At 41.6% G+C, this 15055-nt stretch overlaps 1 protein-coding gene across 7 annotated transcripts in view; it reads right to left on the bottom strand.

Annotated features, from left to right (window-relative positions):
- CCDC93 (coiled-coil domain containing 93) overlaps positions 1–15055 on the bottom strand; it is a 95154-nt gene that overhangs the window by 42896 nt on the left and 37203 nt on the right. For 6 of the 7 annotated variants that reach the window (XR_004958638.1, XR_004958639.1, XR_004958640.1 and 3 more), the window contains exons 9-11: positions 13366–13458; positions 13108–13158; positions 12157–12243 (exon numbers count right to left, since the gene is read on the bottom strand). Coding sequence is in view for 4 of the 7 variants with exons in the window: in XM_036253711.1 (XP_036109604.1) it covers positions 12157–12243; positions 13108–13158; positions 13366–13458 (231 nt within the window). In the remaining 3 variants the exon portion in view is untranslated. The remainder of the gene's footprint in view (positions 1–12156; positions 12244–13107; positions 13159–13365; positions 13459–15055) is intronic. The other variant, XM_036253713.1, reaches the window with a different exon arrangement.

Here is a 15055-nt window from a genome sequence, read left to right as displayed (position 1 = left end):
TGTCTTCTGAAACAGAGTTAATTCCCCATTTACAGGAACTACCCCACATGGTGTGTCTCTGTTTGATGTTTGAATTATCTTGAGTACCCTGCTCTCCTCCAGCTGCCTGTCCGGCTTTGGAGCAGACCAAGCTGTGGGCAGGCAGGCTCTGGGGATCAGTGTCTCACTCACCTCCCAGACTTCCTCCAGTCTGCAGGGGTGAAGCACATGCTCATTCAGCCTAGTCTGCACCTTGGCATGGGCTAGATGATGTCCCCAATACTTAGCAGGTTTTTCTACTGATTAACTGATTTTATGGCCAAGGTTTCAAGAGAATAAAAACTGCATTTCCCACCCAGCTTCCACTCCTCTTATCAGTGTACCTGGTACACACACAGCTTTGTTTAAAAACTATTACCTTGACTTCACTTCCAAGAACTCTTCATGGAGGGAAACCAGTAGCTATCTTTATATCTGGAAAGATTTCTAGGCTGGCCTATCTTTCCCTCCCTATCTATCTTTAGAAGTTTAGCTATGTGGTCCCATAAGACCCTTTCAGGGGGTCTTCAAGGTAAAAATCCTGTTTTTTTTTTATCCTCACCTGAGGACATTTTTGCATTTATCTTCAGATAGAGCAGGAGGGAGAGAGGCAGAGAGAAATGTCACATCGAGAGAGACACATCGAGTGGCTGCCACCCACATGACTCCAACCGGAGCCGGGGACAAACTGCAACTGAGGCATGTGCCCTTAGTGGGAACCAAACCCAGGCTTCTCTGGCCCATGGGCTGACACTCTAACCACTGAGCCAAACCGACCAGGGCAAAAATCCTTTTCATAATACTACTAAGATATCATTATTTTTTCATTCTCATGATTTACAATGAAATTTTCCAGATATTACATGACATGTGGTATCATTGCTTTGATGTTAATATGTAATATATTTATTATTGTGATTTGTAAATGAATTAGTACATAAGCTATTAGGATCTCAGTAATTTTTAAGCATTGTAAAGGGTCCTGAAACTAAAAATTTTGAGAACCACTACTTTAATCTAAGAGGCCTGACTCACTTGCGAGTTATTATGTATTGGTCCCAAACAGTGATTGGGACAGCCTCATTAGCATTGAGCTCCAATCAATGGAGTGGGCCCACCATCATTTATATAACATCCAGAGGGGAAAGTTCCTTCTGATTCCACTTTTTTACTGGACAGGTGATTCAGAGAACTACACAAACAGAGAGGAAATACTTGCAGTGCACAGAAATCCTCGAAGTTTCTGCACAAATCTACTATTACATCTCTGTAATGATAGTATATATTCTCAGCAAAGGCTTTAGAAATCCTTTCTCTTACTGCTAGGCAGCAATTCTCATTGCCCTTAATTTGTATCTGTAAAGCATTAATGTACATTAATATCAGGATAGTAAGTGCCATTTCCATATCTGACATTTCTCCAGCCTGATTAAAGTGAATAATATGCAATGAACAGGCCCACAGTACATGTAAATTTATGCATTCCTCCACTTGCTTTTGATTCTAGAGATGGTTCTATGTAGACTGCTTTGTTTAATGGGAAGTTATTTTTGCACAGAAAAATCATTTTATTCCAGAGCTGAACTGCAAAGAGTTCTTAACCTAGTCAACGAAAAGCAGATTGCTCTATTTGTCAAACATACTTTTAATTAAGCAATCTACGTTTTTCATTTCTTTCAAATACCCTCTACACAACCAAAAGCAAGAGACTGATGAAGGCAGAAACAGGTTTTTAAAGCATTATGTCTTATCTGACATACTGTTCACTGAGAGTTGCAGTGGAACGAACACTAAAGATGACCAAGTTGGATCTTGAAGGATGAGACAAAATTGTCCAGGTGGAGAATAGGAAAAGGGGCTTTTCAGTAATTCTTTGACAGAAAAAAATTTAAATCCTGGGGTATCTTAACTGATTTCTACTTGAAAAGTACAACATCTCTCAAAAAATACCAACCATGTACAAATATTCCACTTGTGTTTACACTGGAGTGAGGGCTGTGGTACCAATCTAATTTTGTTCAACAGTTTGATTAAGAACGTGCTTTCAAAACCACAACATGGATTAGATAACTTCTAGTGCAGATTCAGTGTTTTCTAATAATTGACATGTATTCACAACTTCCATTCTTAGGGGAATCAGATTTAAATGTCATTCAATATTAGCCTGGTTCAAAACCGTAAATTCCCCAGAGAAACAAAAATGATTACTTTAGCTAAAACTATATACTTTCATAATGAAAGAGCCCCAAAAGGTTATCTACATAACAACCTTCTTTTTAATACAGGAATCTCTCCTATATCACTCCCTTCCCAAAATATGGTCACTAAAGCTGTCAGTAATAAAGATCCCTAACTCATGAGGGGGCCAGAAGTTCTCTACAACAGCTGCAATGAGATTTTATAACAACAAATTGGGCCACGTTTGATCTGTAATCTAAATTTACATACCGGGATGGTTCAAAAACCCACAAGTCAAGACTGTAAATACAACAGACTGGGGCTGGGGTGTTCCCAGGTGTTTGCCAGAAGCAAAAGCAAATCTGCTATGGAAGAACAGAGCTTCAACTTTAGGCCTCAAAGAATTTCTACAGATATATTCTCAAGGAATATGAACTCACAGTAAAAAATCAAAAGCACACACAAAGTCAAAGTATCATGAGCAAAAGCTAGCAGAAACAGACAGCAAAATCAGACCTGCAAGGACTCAAACAAGTACCCACCCATTCCTCCCTGAAGCAACAGAGATTAAGTGTAATCACATGCACTGTTCACTTTCTTATCTAGAAGCATCCACAGCTCTTTCCTTTCTTCTTTTTATAACAAGATGTCAGTATCCTTTGTGATCTTGGCTGTTAAGCTCTGGACATACCCTAGCTCATAAGTGACCTTTTCAAGTACTCCAGATGGAGTCAGAACTGCAGAGAGGATGGGATCATCCATGCACTTTCCCTGATCTACACTCTGCTTCCATTAATAAAACCGATACATAAACATTCTTTTCAATATTCTTGACTCCCACTAACGCAATCCCATAAATTTCAAAGCCCCATTCACGTAACATTGGTGAAACTCAGGCACAGCTCTGGGTCCCAAGAAATAGAGCATTTCTCCCAGAATGCACTTAACATTTGGAAAGTGTGGAAAAAAAAAACCCAAATCTCTCACTTTTATCTCCAGGAGCTACTGTCAGGTTAGATGGCATCCTCACCAAATCCTAAATTTTTATGACCGATTTTTCTGAAACTAATAAAATAGTTCACATTTATCTTCTTTAAAAAATGAATTTATTGGTCTGGGCTCATAATTTCAATCTAAGATATTTTTAAATATTGATTATATTCTCCAGTGTACTAGTCACCTTTTCTTCCCTAGCTTTATATGATGTTCAAATCTGACAAAACTAAGTCCTATATTTTTTTCTGAATTGATAAGACCCTGAAAGGTACAGACTATGCTGTGAAGCTTGAGACTATTCCACCAGGTTGACAATTCATTAGAAATATCATTCTCCTTACTGTTATTTACTATGTATCTCATTAGTCACTCAGAATTTAGGAAATCTTGAAGCAGTTTGGAAATGCAAACATATTTAGCATGATTCTCTCCAGATTTACTGGGTTCCTTAATATCTAAATTCTGATTACAGTTTTAAATCTCTCTCCCTATCTTCCTTGGTGTAGTTCAATTAACCTTTACTCAGACCCTATTATGTGTGGGGCACATTGGTAGGCAGTGTGGATGTAGAAAGAGACACAGACCTTACCCCCTGGACCTTCAGAGTCTAGAAGGAAAATCTGACTCATTCATAAATAAAAGGGCTGTATCCTCCACCTTCTCCCCAAGCCTAAATTGTGTCACAGAGAGTTTTGAAAGCTCTTCTTTTTCCTTCTTCTCCCTTTCTTCCTTCCTTCAACAATGTTTATGACATACAATGATCCCAGCCCTCATTGACAGCAAACAATCTAGTCCTGGGAGACAGGTAGAGACAAATGAAATGGTGCATTGTTAGCCGTGCTGTGAAGGAGACAACAAAGAGCTGATCCACACAACATCACAGAGGAGCCTATCTTAAGAAAGAAAGTCACCTTTTATGGCTATTGGGTGAGTCTCCACAGTCTTCCAGGCATCCATTAGCCTCTACTGAGTACTGCTTATATGTTAAGCAAGAGAGATACAGAGATGAAAGATGAAATCCTGGTCCTCAAGAAGTATACAGATTTAGGATATGACTTGTCTAACACTTATGATCTTCTGTGAAGAAACAGTTTAGAAGGATGGGGAAAAAAAATCCACCTTGGTCTCATCCTCCTGATCCCAAGCTGGGTTTTTCCATCTGTGGCCACAGGAGGAGGTTCCCAAGATGTCAACCCCTCCTTTTCCCCACACTTTCCCCCATTCCATATGCCAGTCCTGCTAGAAAATGGTCAAACTGTTTTTGTTTGGGGGGGGGATGAGTGGGTGAGGGGGGTGGTAGCCAGATGAAAGGATTAGAAACCACCCTGGTTCCAGCTCAGGCCCATTCTCTAATTAAGTAGCCAGGGCTTGCTGGTTGCTAAGCTTCTCATGACTTTCTGATCCAGGTAAGGTCCCTGGGGTGTGGTTATCTTTACTCAGTCCCTAGCCCTCTTAAACTATTCTTTCCCATTTCACCTCAAGTGGGTACAATTTTAAAAATTCATCTCTTCTACCTAATTATTAATAGAAAAAAAAGTTCAATATCCACTATACCAACCACTTTTATTTGGGCACACACTTGGCAACACACACCAAGTAGCGAGTGGCATCCACTTGCGATCACACAAATGATATTATTCTGCAACTTATCTTTTTACAGGTTGACTGACTCCTAACCGGGAGCTCCTCAGGACAGCATGCATGTCTCTCTCATAACTCTCCTTTCCCCTACAGCTGACACTACCTGGGACACAGCACATAATAAACAGATGTTTGCTGAAAGAAGAAATCACCCCATCTAGGGGGTCAATTCTGTCAGTTCTTTGGCAGAAAAGAAATCAAGCTAGAGCCCCAGCTGATGGTTCAGTTGGTTGGAGCGACATCCCATACATCAAAAGGCTGCGGGTTCGTTTCCTAGCCAGAGCACATAGCTAGGTTGTGGGTTTCATCCCCAGTTGGGTTGCATATGGAGGCGACCTATGAATGTTCCTCTCCCTCTCCCTAAAAAAAAAAAAATCCTCAAGTGAGGATTATAAATAAAGAAACCAAGCCGAACACTTAAAATACCCCCAAGTTACATCAATTATCTTTATAAAAGGTTGAAATGTCGCCCTGGCCGGTTTGGCTCAGCGGTTAGAGCGTTGGCCTGCGGTCCAGAGAGACCCGGGTTCGGTTCCCGCTAAGGGCACGTACTTCGGTTGCAGTTTGTCCCCGGCCCTGGTTGGTCCTGCGGGTGGCAGCCACTCGATGTGTCCCTTTCACATCGATGTTTCTCTTTCTCTCTCTCCTTCTCTCTCCCTCCCACTCTATCTGTACAAAAATTGGAAAAATGTCCTCGGGTGAGGATAAAAAAAAAAAAAAAAGGTTGAAATGTCTTAAAAAATACTAAATGAAAAAACTAAACCAGGGTGGAGGAGAAAAAAAAAACAGCAATAAGGCAGCTATCTCAAGAAGGCAGATGACATACGGTGGTTCCCAGACCTCCAATGGACGCCTGAAATCACGGACAGTACCAAATCATCCTATACAGTCCATGTTTTTCCTATACATACATGATATTTTTAATTTACAAACTATGTACAGCAAGAGATAAACAAGAACTAATAATAAAACAGTTATAACAATACTCTTATAATACTGTTTTGGGTAACTGAAACTATGGAAAGGTAAACTGTATAAAACAATAGATTCTCTTGGGTCAATTTCATCCAATTTAGTTTTAAAAAAATCTCCTGAGGACCTAGTATAAACAAAGGCTTATGGAGGTGCTAGCCGTCATGAGTACCCAGAATCCTGTGGCTGCACCACAGCAATCCCTTCCTTGGGGAATCACCATCTTGCACTCTTCATTTCAGAGGAGCTGCCAATCAGGGGGCTGGCCACCCTCCCCCAACAATGTCCCCAGGGAGAAACATGTGACCTGAGCCATGTCAAACAGAGGAGAGTCCTTCCTTAGGATTTCACACACAAATGTGGGGAGGATGCTATAAGACTGAAACAGTCAGTGGTGAGGCCTCCAAGGCGCTAACAGACAGAGAGAGGTAAGTGCAGCAAGGCAAAGAGATATGACAAGGCTGTTTAGAGCATCCATGCTCCTCCCAGTAATGACAGCTGATAAAGGCTCCCTTTTGCTTATACCACCACTAATGGAAGAGTTTCTATTACTTGCAACCAAAAAGTACTGTAAAGTACTGTTAGGTCAGTGAGTGACAGAATTTAAGGGGCTGTTTTTTCTGCTGGCTGCATCATAAAGTATAAAAAGTATCATGGTAGAGGGGGACAAAATATACACTGATCAAATGTGGTTGAATGCATTATCCAGAGACTTTATTTCCTTTCTGTTTTTATATGCACATCCCTGACCACACCCTGGCCATTACCTCTCTGTGGCTACAACCAGCTCTAACTACCTGAGATGCTCCAGGTGTACCTGAAAGATACCATTTCAAGAAAAAGTATAGGCTTCTAATTAACTGTCAGAGAATGATCCTCAGAATCAAAAAGTGAGAAGCAATGGTGCCAGAATTTCTCTGCTGGACAAGAAAATTCCCAAAACCTGTAAGAAAAAAATAATTTCTTACATAAGTCCCTTGATGACAAAATTCATCTCACTATGGAAATATGATCAAGATGTTGACAGTCTTTTGGCTAGAATGTGACACTTGAGAGCTGCATGAGAATATTTTAATGTATTTTCCAGAAATAAAAGCCACTCACACCCCAAACAGAACCTTCCACAGCTTGCAACACTGTAGGTATGACTATGTTTGAGTGCCTGGGTTGCACCATTTTCACTTTTACTTATATCTGTAGTTAGCTCCCAACATGACCTGGCCTATTCTCTCCACTTAGCCCAAGGTATGCACGGGGATGGTGGGAGAGTCTAAAGAGGCCCTGTCACTGTGAAGCCTGGATGGCAGACATGAAGGATGGCAAAGGAGGCCTTCCTTCCCTGCTTCCCCCTAAGGATGCTCCGCCTCCCAAGGAGAGAGTTTCATATCAGACAATCCTGTGTGCCAATCTGAGACTATTAGCTACATGGTGCTCAACAAATTACTTAACACCTCTGACCTTTTGTATCTCCATCTGAAAAATGGATATAATATCACATGCTTATGTACCAAGACTAACAGTCCCTTGGTGAGGCTCAAGTTTAAAGAGAAATGTGGTCCAAATACACATAAACAGTTTCAGTTGCATATGAGTCGGTGTCAAGATGGAGAAAGGCAGAGGATTATAAACAAGGAGGCAGTACACTGTTCTGAGAATTAAATGAGATACAGTATACAAAGTACCTGGCACAGAGAAGGCACACTCAGGGTAAATTCCTGTGATTCTCCAAGACAGACCTATGCCTCTAGCTCTGGGGTAAGGAATGTCCGGCCCCTGGGCTGTATAAGGCCCTTGAAATCAATACCAGCTAACATCACACACCTGACCAAATATAGCAGGCTAATTTTTAAGCTGATAATTTTGTATGGCTTGCGAATGATGTTATAAATATCCAAATGGCCCTTAGCAGAAAAGAAGGTTCCCCACCCCTGCTCAACAAAATGTTCTAAGATTCTGTCTCAGGAAATGTTGATCAAGGACTGATTTGGTTAAAGTGGTAAAAATGGCATACGGTTGGTTAGTTTGTAGAATTACAGAGTCTCTTCCTGCCCTTCTAAGGACCCTGCACCTTCCCTGGCCTATCTTCCTTCCCTTTCTTCTGGTTCAAGTCAGTGAGGGAGAGTAGAGTAAAGTGTATTTTTAGACAGTCAGGCTCTTTAGTTTTCTTCAAATCACAGCAATAGACTCTCCTTTGCTGTAAAAGTGAATGCTAACATGCAGTGGCATATTGGACACCAACACCAAAAGGCAGTGGAGCCTCATCCAGCACTCCTGGGAAGGGTGTTACCCTGTGGAAACAAAGGGAGACAGTGCTCCTTGGCAGGCAGCCTACTGACACTGATGAATTATGTATCTGGAAGCTTCTTCACATTCCTCTTCCCTGATGCTTTACAGGAACCACATTAAATTAGTTACACATCTCAGAGACTTGCTTTGAAACATGTGGATTACTTATGATGTTACACTACTATAAGAACCTTTGAACTTCACAAATGAAAGAGAAGCCTGCACATACACATTTTTTAAACTTCATTTTTATATCCCAATGCCTGTTGACTTTCTAAACACTTGTACCAGGCGGGCTGTTCAATTCATTCCTTGATCACAAAATAATTTTCGTACTTTTATCCTGCTCAAACTACCTTGTCCCTTTTCTTCACTAAGCAGAAAATCTATCTTGATCTTAGCCTAATTTGGATATCTTTCAAGTACCACTGATAGCTTCCCTCCTGGGCATTCTTGTTTTTTGTTTTGTTTTTTTAATCCTCACCCGAGGACATTTTTCCACTTTTTGTTCAGATAGAGTGTGAGGGAGAGAGAGAGAGAAACATCGACGTGAAAGTGACACATCGAGTGGCTGCCACCCGCACAACCCATTCAGGGCCGGGGACAAACTGCAACTGAGGTACGTGCCCTCAGTGGGGACCGAACCCAGGTCTCTCCGGACCACAAGCCAACGCTCTAACCGCTGAGCCAAACTGGCCAGGGCGTCCTCGGCATTCTTCAATTCCATCTCCACTTCCAAGGATTTCATTACTGAGAACCTGAAGGGAGGGGCATGGATTTTATTTTATTTATTTTCAATCCTCACCCAAGGATATTTTTCCATTTATCTTCAAATAGGGTGGGAGTGAAAGAGGTGGGGTGGGGGAGGGGTGGAGAGAAACATCCATGTGAGAGAAACACATTGACTGGTTGCCTCCTGCATGACCCCAACCAGGGCTGGGGACGAACCACAACTGAGGTATATGCTGTTGACTGGAATTGAACCCATGACTCTTTGGACTGAGGGCCAACACTAACCGCTGAGCCAAACCAGCCAGGGTGGGGGGCATGGATTTTAGATAAACTACCAGTGCCTGTTTCAACCCAATTTATAGCAATAAGATAAAGAGAAAAACTAACACATGTGGTAAATAATCCTAAACTGGCCCCATAATCTCTATCTCCTAGTGTTCAGGCCTTTGTGTAATACCTCCCCCTGAATGTGGGTGGGACCTGGGACTTGCTTCTAACCAACAGGATACAGCAAAGGTGATGGGATGTATGTGACTACATGTACGTAACTATGTTACATGAAACTGTAATATGTTTTGTGAGGAAGCGCTCTCCCTTCCTGGCTTTGATGAAACAAGTGACAATGTTGGGGAGGCCCACGTGGCAAGGAACTGAAGGCAGCGTCCAGCTGACAGCCAGCAAGAGCTGATGCTGCCAACAACCACACAAGCTCAGAAGTGAATCCTTCTCCAGGTGAGCCTGCAGCCCTAGGCAGCACCTCCACTGCAACCTGGTGAGAGTCTAAAACAAGGAACCCTGCTAAGCTGTACCCAACTCTTGACTCACACAAACTATGTAAAAATAAACGTGTGTAGTTTTAAGCCTCTACATTTGTGACAATATTGTTATGTAGCAATAGGTAACTAAATAGACAAAAAACAGAGAAATAGAAAAGTAGTCCCTGATATCTGAGAGCTAACCTCAGCAAGGCCTTAATGTTGCTGGAGCTGGCCTGTACTTGGTGTTAAACATATACAATTACAAAGAACATCAACATCAGACAAGGTCACGAAGACAGAGGCAAAACATGACCATTTTGTAACCATGTCTGAACATGGTCAAAAATCCCAAATGACCAAGCCCCCCCTTATATTGGCTAATATAAGTACACAGCTTTCATCTTGATTCAGTCCCTGTATTATATATTAGATTTAATTAGATGCCCATTCATTGAATTGCCCCTCCTTAAAGCATCCAATAGAGTAAATCCCTTGAACTTTTCTTGAACTTTTCCCCAAATCACCGAAAACAAGCCTAAATCCCATAATAAGTCTTTTCTAATGCCTCCTTATTGAGATGCTGTATGGTTCCCCTCGGTGTGTGGTCTCCCTTGCTATAACCAGCAATAAACTTGTTCAGCTACAGGGGTGTTCCTAGTGGTCTTTGGCCCTTCATTACAGATAGTATTTTATACTGTTATAACTTACTTGTAAGGCAGCACAGGAGTCCTAACCCGATCACCAACTCCTAGGAAACCTTTTAGCAAAAGCTATCTGCTTACAACACTATTATCTACAATGGCAACAGAAACAACTTAAAAGTCTAACAGTAGGGAAATGTTTGATGAATTGTGTTGTGTCAATGCATGAATTATCTAATATTCAAATAACTGTGAAGGCTAAAACAGAAAATGTTTAGGATTTGATGTGACAAATAATATAGACTATAAAAATGCAAATAAAGGTTACCATTAGCTGAATAGATATAATGTGCCAGGCACTATTTAGGCATTTTGGTCACACTTCATATAATCTTCACAACACCTGACAGGAAAGTTAATATTCCCATTTTGCAGGTGAAGATATCAGGGCAAGGAGAGATTAAATAAATTAGCCATTATCACATAGCTGGGAATAGAGGAGACAGATATGAACCAAAACACGACTATAAACACTGTATTTTTAACAACAATGTTCCATGTCTTTTAGACTTAAATGAGATTGCAACTACTACAACAATGGTATCAGGGAGAACCACTGGAAGATAGCATGCAAATGTAAAATAAGTGTGATATGGGATTAGCATCGAAGGCAATTTAATTTTAAAAATCATTATCATTAATGCTATATGATCTACTCAATGTAAACAACACAGATAATCAAGCAATGGACTCTTGACTTCAGATTCTCTCTGAGAAGTTAATTATATGTCTTTGGAAAGAGACCTGTCCACAACTATTTATATTTTCATTCATTTCTGGCCTTCTGAGCAAGACAGTGAATAAGCCAGTTTCAACTGTCTGGGGTGGGGGTGAGGGTCTTCTTGCTCCACTGCCCCCCTGTCCCCAAGTCAATGCTTCTTAACATGAGTTTTCTAATCTAATTTTACTAGAATCCTAAGTGTCCTCTATTTCAATTAACAACACAGGAGAGGTGACAGTGGTCAAAATGCCATCTGAGGTTTGTCCAGAAAAGGATTTAGGTTAACCTAAAAGTACACAAGTACATCTTCAAGTCATCTGAGTTTATTTGGTGGGAGATGAGCATCTACTATGTTTACAGAAGATTACAACTCCCAGATTACAGGTGACATCCCTTCCCAATGACATCATCTGTGTAACCACTTCAGAAGAATATCACACAGGGGTCAGAGCAGTTAATTTTTTGTCAAGGCTTCTGAGACAGGGAAAGCAAAGCAGGATGCTTCAATAGAACGTTTTAGGGGGACAGAATGAGTACGGCGAGGAAGAAAGAATGTGAAACAATGCCCTGTAAATCTGATTTTACTGATACTATATCTCAGCCAGACCAGAATCAGTTATGTGCAAAATGATTAATCACCGTCTCTGTGAGATATTCAAGGCCCTGCTGCCTATTCTCAGCATTAAGAAAATCTAACACTGAAATATGGCTTTCAGGCTTCTGTTCATTCTGTACCCTTTTAATAAAGTGGAACAAAAAATTTTGCCTTGGGCTTGGCTGAGTTATGGGGTTTATCTCCTAAGTGGCAAAGCTTCATTCCTCAGTCCAATCACCAAACTGAACCCAAGTCATAAGAAGCCTGGTAGAGAAGGAAAAATGCCTGTGCTTTACCTCAGGCATCGATTTATCAGACACAACAATTGCTCTGAGAGACAGGTATTCTCTTTATATTTATAGAAAAATAGGCACTGCAAAGAAAATTAATTTAGCAATGGGCAAATGCTGATGGCTTTGTGTGATGTGTATGTTTTTGACAAATGTGGCTAATGAATTACAACCTGCCTCCATCACTGCTGGGGGAGGGTGTAGAGAAAAGGAACAAATCCTTGGGGCGTTCCCCGGAGGCGGGAACTGCAGCTGAGCCCCCACATACCTTCTCTGCATACTCAGACACAATCTGCTTGATCTCAGCGGAGCAGAGTCCCACGATCTGGCCCACGGAGCTTGCGGTGAGACGGCTCTGCAATCACAGGGAGGGTGTGTTCTCAAGGCCATACCTTGTCTTTCACAGAAATGGAAAACCTAATGCTCTGTGCAGTGCAGCAAATTAGATAATATTCCCAGGGGAGAAAATAATTTGGCTTTTGTTTATGTATTCATCAAGGAAGGGAGAAAACAAGCCTCGGGACGAATGTGAAGCCACCTCTCTGCTTCCTGACACATTCTGCTAACTCTGGGTACCTCTGGAAAATCATTCTTCACCCTTTATACTCAATCCCAAGGTCTCTCTTCCCAAGGTCACTACACAGAGCCTGCAGGGAACTTGGTGGACTTAAGACCCAGGGAGAAAAGAAGTACAAATGGGAGAAAAAGAAGAAGAATCTCAGAACTCTAAAATATCTCTACCACAGGCCTTTCCTGCCCCTCCCTCCCCCAAATGATCCTTTCAAAGCCCTTGGTTAAACCTTCTGGAGAGGCCTTGAGTTCTGAGAAGACAAACTCTAAATCTTGTACTCTATTTTCTACCTACATGGTATAGGAATGAAACAGAAGACAATGGTTCCTTTGGCATGGGGTGTAACTCGTGGTTATGGAGAGGCAGGGCTGAACCATGGCTCTTCTGCTGAGGCCCATATGGTACTGTCCCCGCAGAGACATCCTGCCTTCACAAGGGTCCCTCAAGTCTTCCTCCTAGAGCCTCGCATGGCCAGCTACACTCTAAAAAGCTTTCCCAAAGAGAGATCCCTAGGAAACACTAAGTACTGCAAAGACAGGGTCTGAAGAAGGTGGTCCCACTGGGAAGAGGCCCCACAGAGCCAAGCAGGTTGGTTCCAAGTCCCCCATATCCACACCACACCCTCCCTCACGACCACTCACACCTCACCTCCTCATTTGCCATGGCAGTCATCTTGGTCATCAATGACTGAATACGCTGCTGAGAGGAATGGGGAGAAGTAGCAGTGAGCTGATCTGACCACATAAGACTTGATATCATTTTATGGTGGCTTCCTGAGAGGTGATAAAAGGAAACTGGAAAGGCTGTGAGAAGCACCTGGCCATTCTGGAAAGCTGAGCATAAAAGTGGACTTTCTCCCCAAATGATTTAAACAGAAATCTCAGGGGACCTACATGGGCCACACACCTCTTCAGCAGCTTGAAGCTCATCTTCCTCATGAGCATCAGCTTTTTCTGCAGCCGAGAGCCCTGTGGGAAGTGCCATTTTCTTGTCCTCAGCCTGGAAAGGAAGATGCAAAAACAGCTGAGCATCAGAGTTACAGACTCAGTAGAAAAAAGACAACATTGCAAAGAGGTATGAGTCTGTGAAAGAAAACACACAGATCTGGAGAGCTGAACCAGTCTCTAAGAAAGAACGGAAAATCCAGAGACCTGGGCTTCCATTCCAACTGCAGAGCAAACTGGTCGAGCTCCAGGCCCTAGCAACGCCTGCCTCCATCACTGTACTGCTTGCAGATTAAATCCCTATCAGGTCATACACATAGACTTGTCCTTACATTTTGATGGGGTCTTTCCCCTTCTTTAATGCCTTCAAGAGCAGATCACTGCCTAAAGGAGTTTTTTTTCCAAACTGCCAGCTGAGACCTATTAGTGGGGCATGAAAATAATTTAGGTATGTAAAGCATCTAAGCAGATTAAGTAAAAATTATAGGAAAGAACATGTCAGAGTGCTTTGCTAAAATACTGCTTTGTAAAACTTGACATTAACAAAGTTTAAAAACTATTGGCCTAAAGCTTAAATTCTAAACTGCTTCACCTGGTGATTGAGCTCCAGGTTCTGTACCCAGTCTCAGGCTCTAAATGTACCACACCACACTCAAGATACCTGGATTAACTACCGTTCCTCAAACAAGGGCTGGAAATCTTGAGTTCTTGGTTTTAATTCCATCTCTGCCATCCACCAGCTGGGTGAACTCAGGCTTACCTTCTCTGGATATCAGGGTCTTCTAGGGTTGAAAGGGAGGACTGGTCTCAAATACCCTTCTCAGATAACCCCAATTCTAGAATGCTTTTCTATAACAAGTCTACAACTGACCCTGGGTAACACTTCCAAATCAAATGTGCCACCTGACATAAGAATGACAAGACAAGCCCAAAGTGAATATTCTTTCATGGGCATTTCATGATTTTTCCAATCATAATCAAACCGTCTTATTTCAGAATATAGTCATTTGTATAAACATTCTTTTCAGACTTAAATTACATATCAAATTAAATGTATCCATCAAATTCTTATATAGCAGATGCAACATGACATACTTAAATCCAGAAAATACCTTGTTTTGGAGGAAAAGACTGTTTAGTTGAGTGAAAACACAGATATGGAAAAAATAAATAACAAGAAAACAAAAAAATATATAATCAGTGCACGACTGATTTATAATGAAATAATAACAATTTAGATGTTTACTATGTATTAGATCATTCTATGTTCTTTATATTTTACTCTTCACAACAATGCTGGAGGACAGTACAATTACTACCCCCAATTTATAGATGCTGTGAATTAAGGCACAATAATTAAGCATATTATCCAAAGTCACACAGAGAAGGGATGAAGCTAGGGTTTGAAACCAGCAGGTTCGGCTGTAGAACACACGCTCCTCGTCACTGTCAGGGCCCTCCAATGACTGAGACAACAATTACCACAGAAATCAGATGGAGGCTGGGGTCAGGGAGGGCCTCCGGAAAGGAAAACTGAAGGATGCGGAACCTGGACAGAGGGAAGGGTGGCAGGAGTGCTGTTTCATTCAAGAAAATCTGGGGATCGGGTGAGGAATGAGAAGAAAGGTTATTAATAGACTCAAGCAGCAGGA

The sequence above is a fragment of the Molossus molossus genome, unplaced genomic scaffold, assembly GCF_014108415.1.
Source record: "Molossus molossus isolate mMolMol1 unplaced genomic scaffold, mMolMol1.p scaffold_m16_p_11, whole genome shotgun sequence".
NCBI classification, from domain to species: Eukaryota; Metazoa; Chordata; class Mammalia; order Chiroptera; family Molossidae; genus Molossus; species Molossus molossus.
This window is presented reverse-complemented; position numbering and strand designations above follow the sequence as displayed.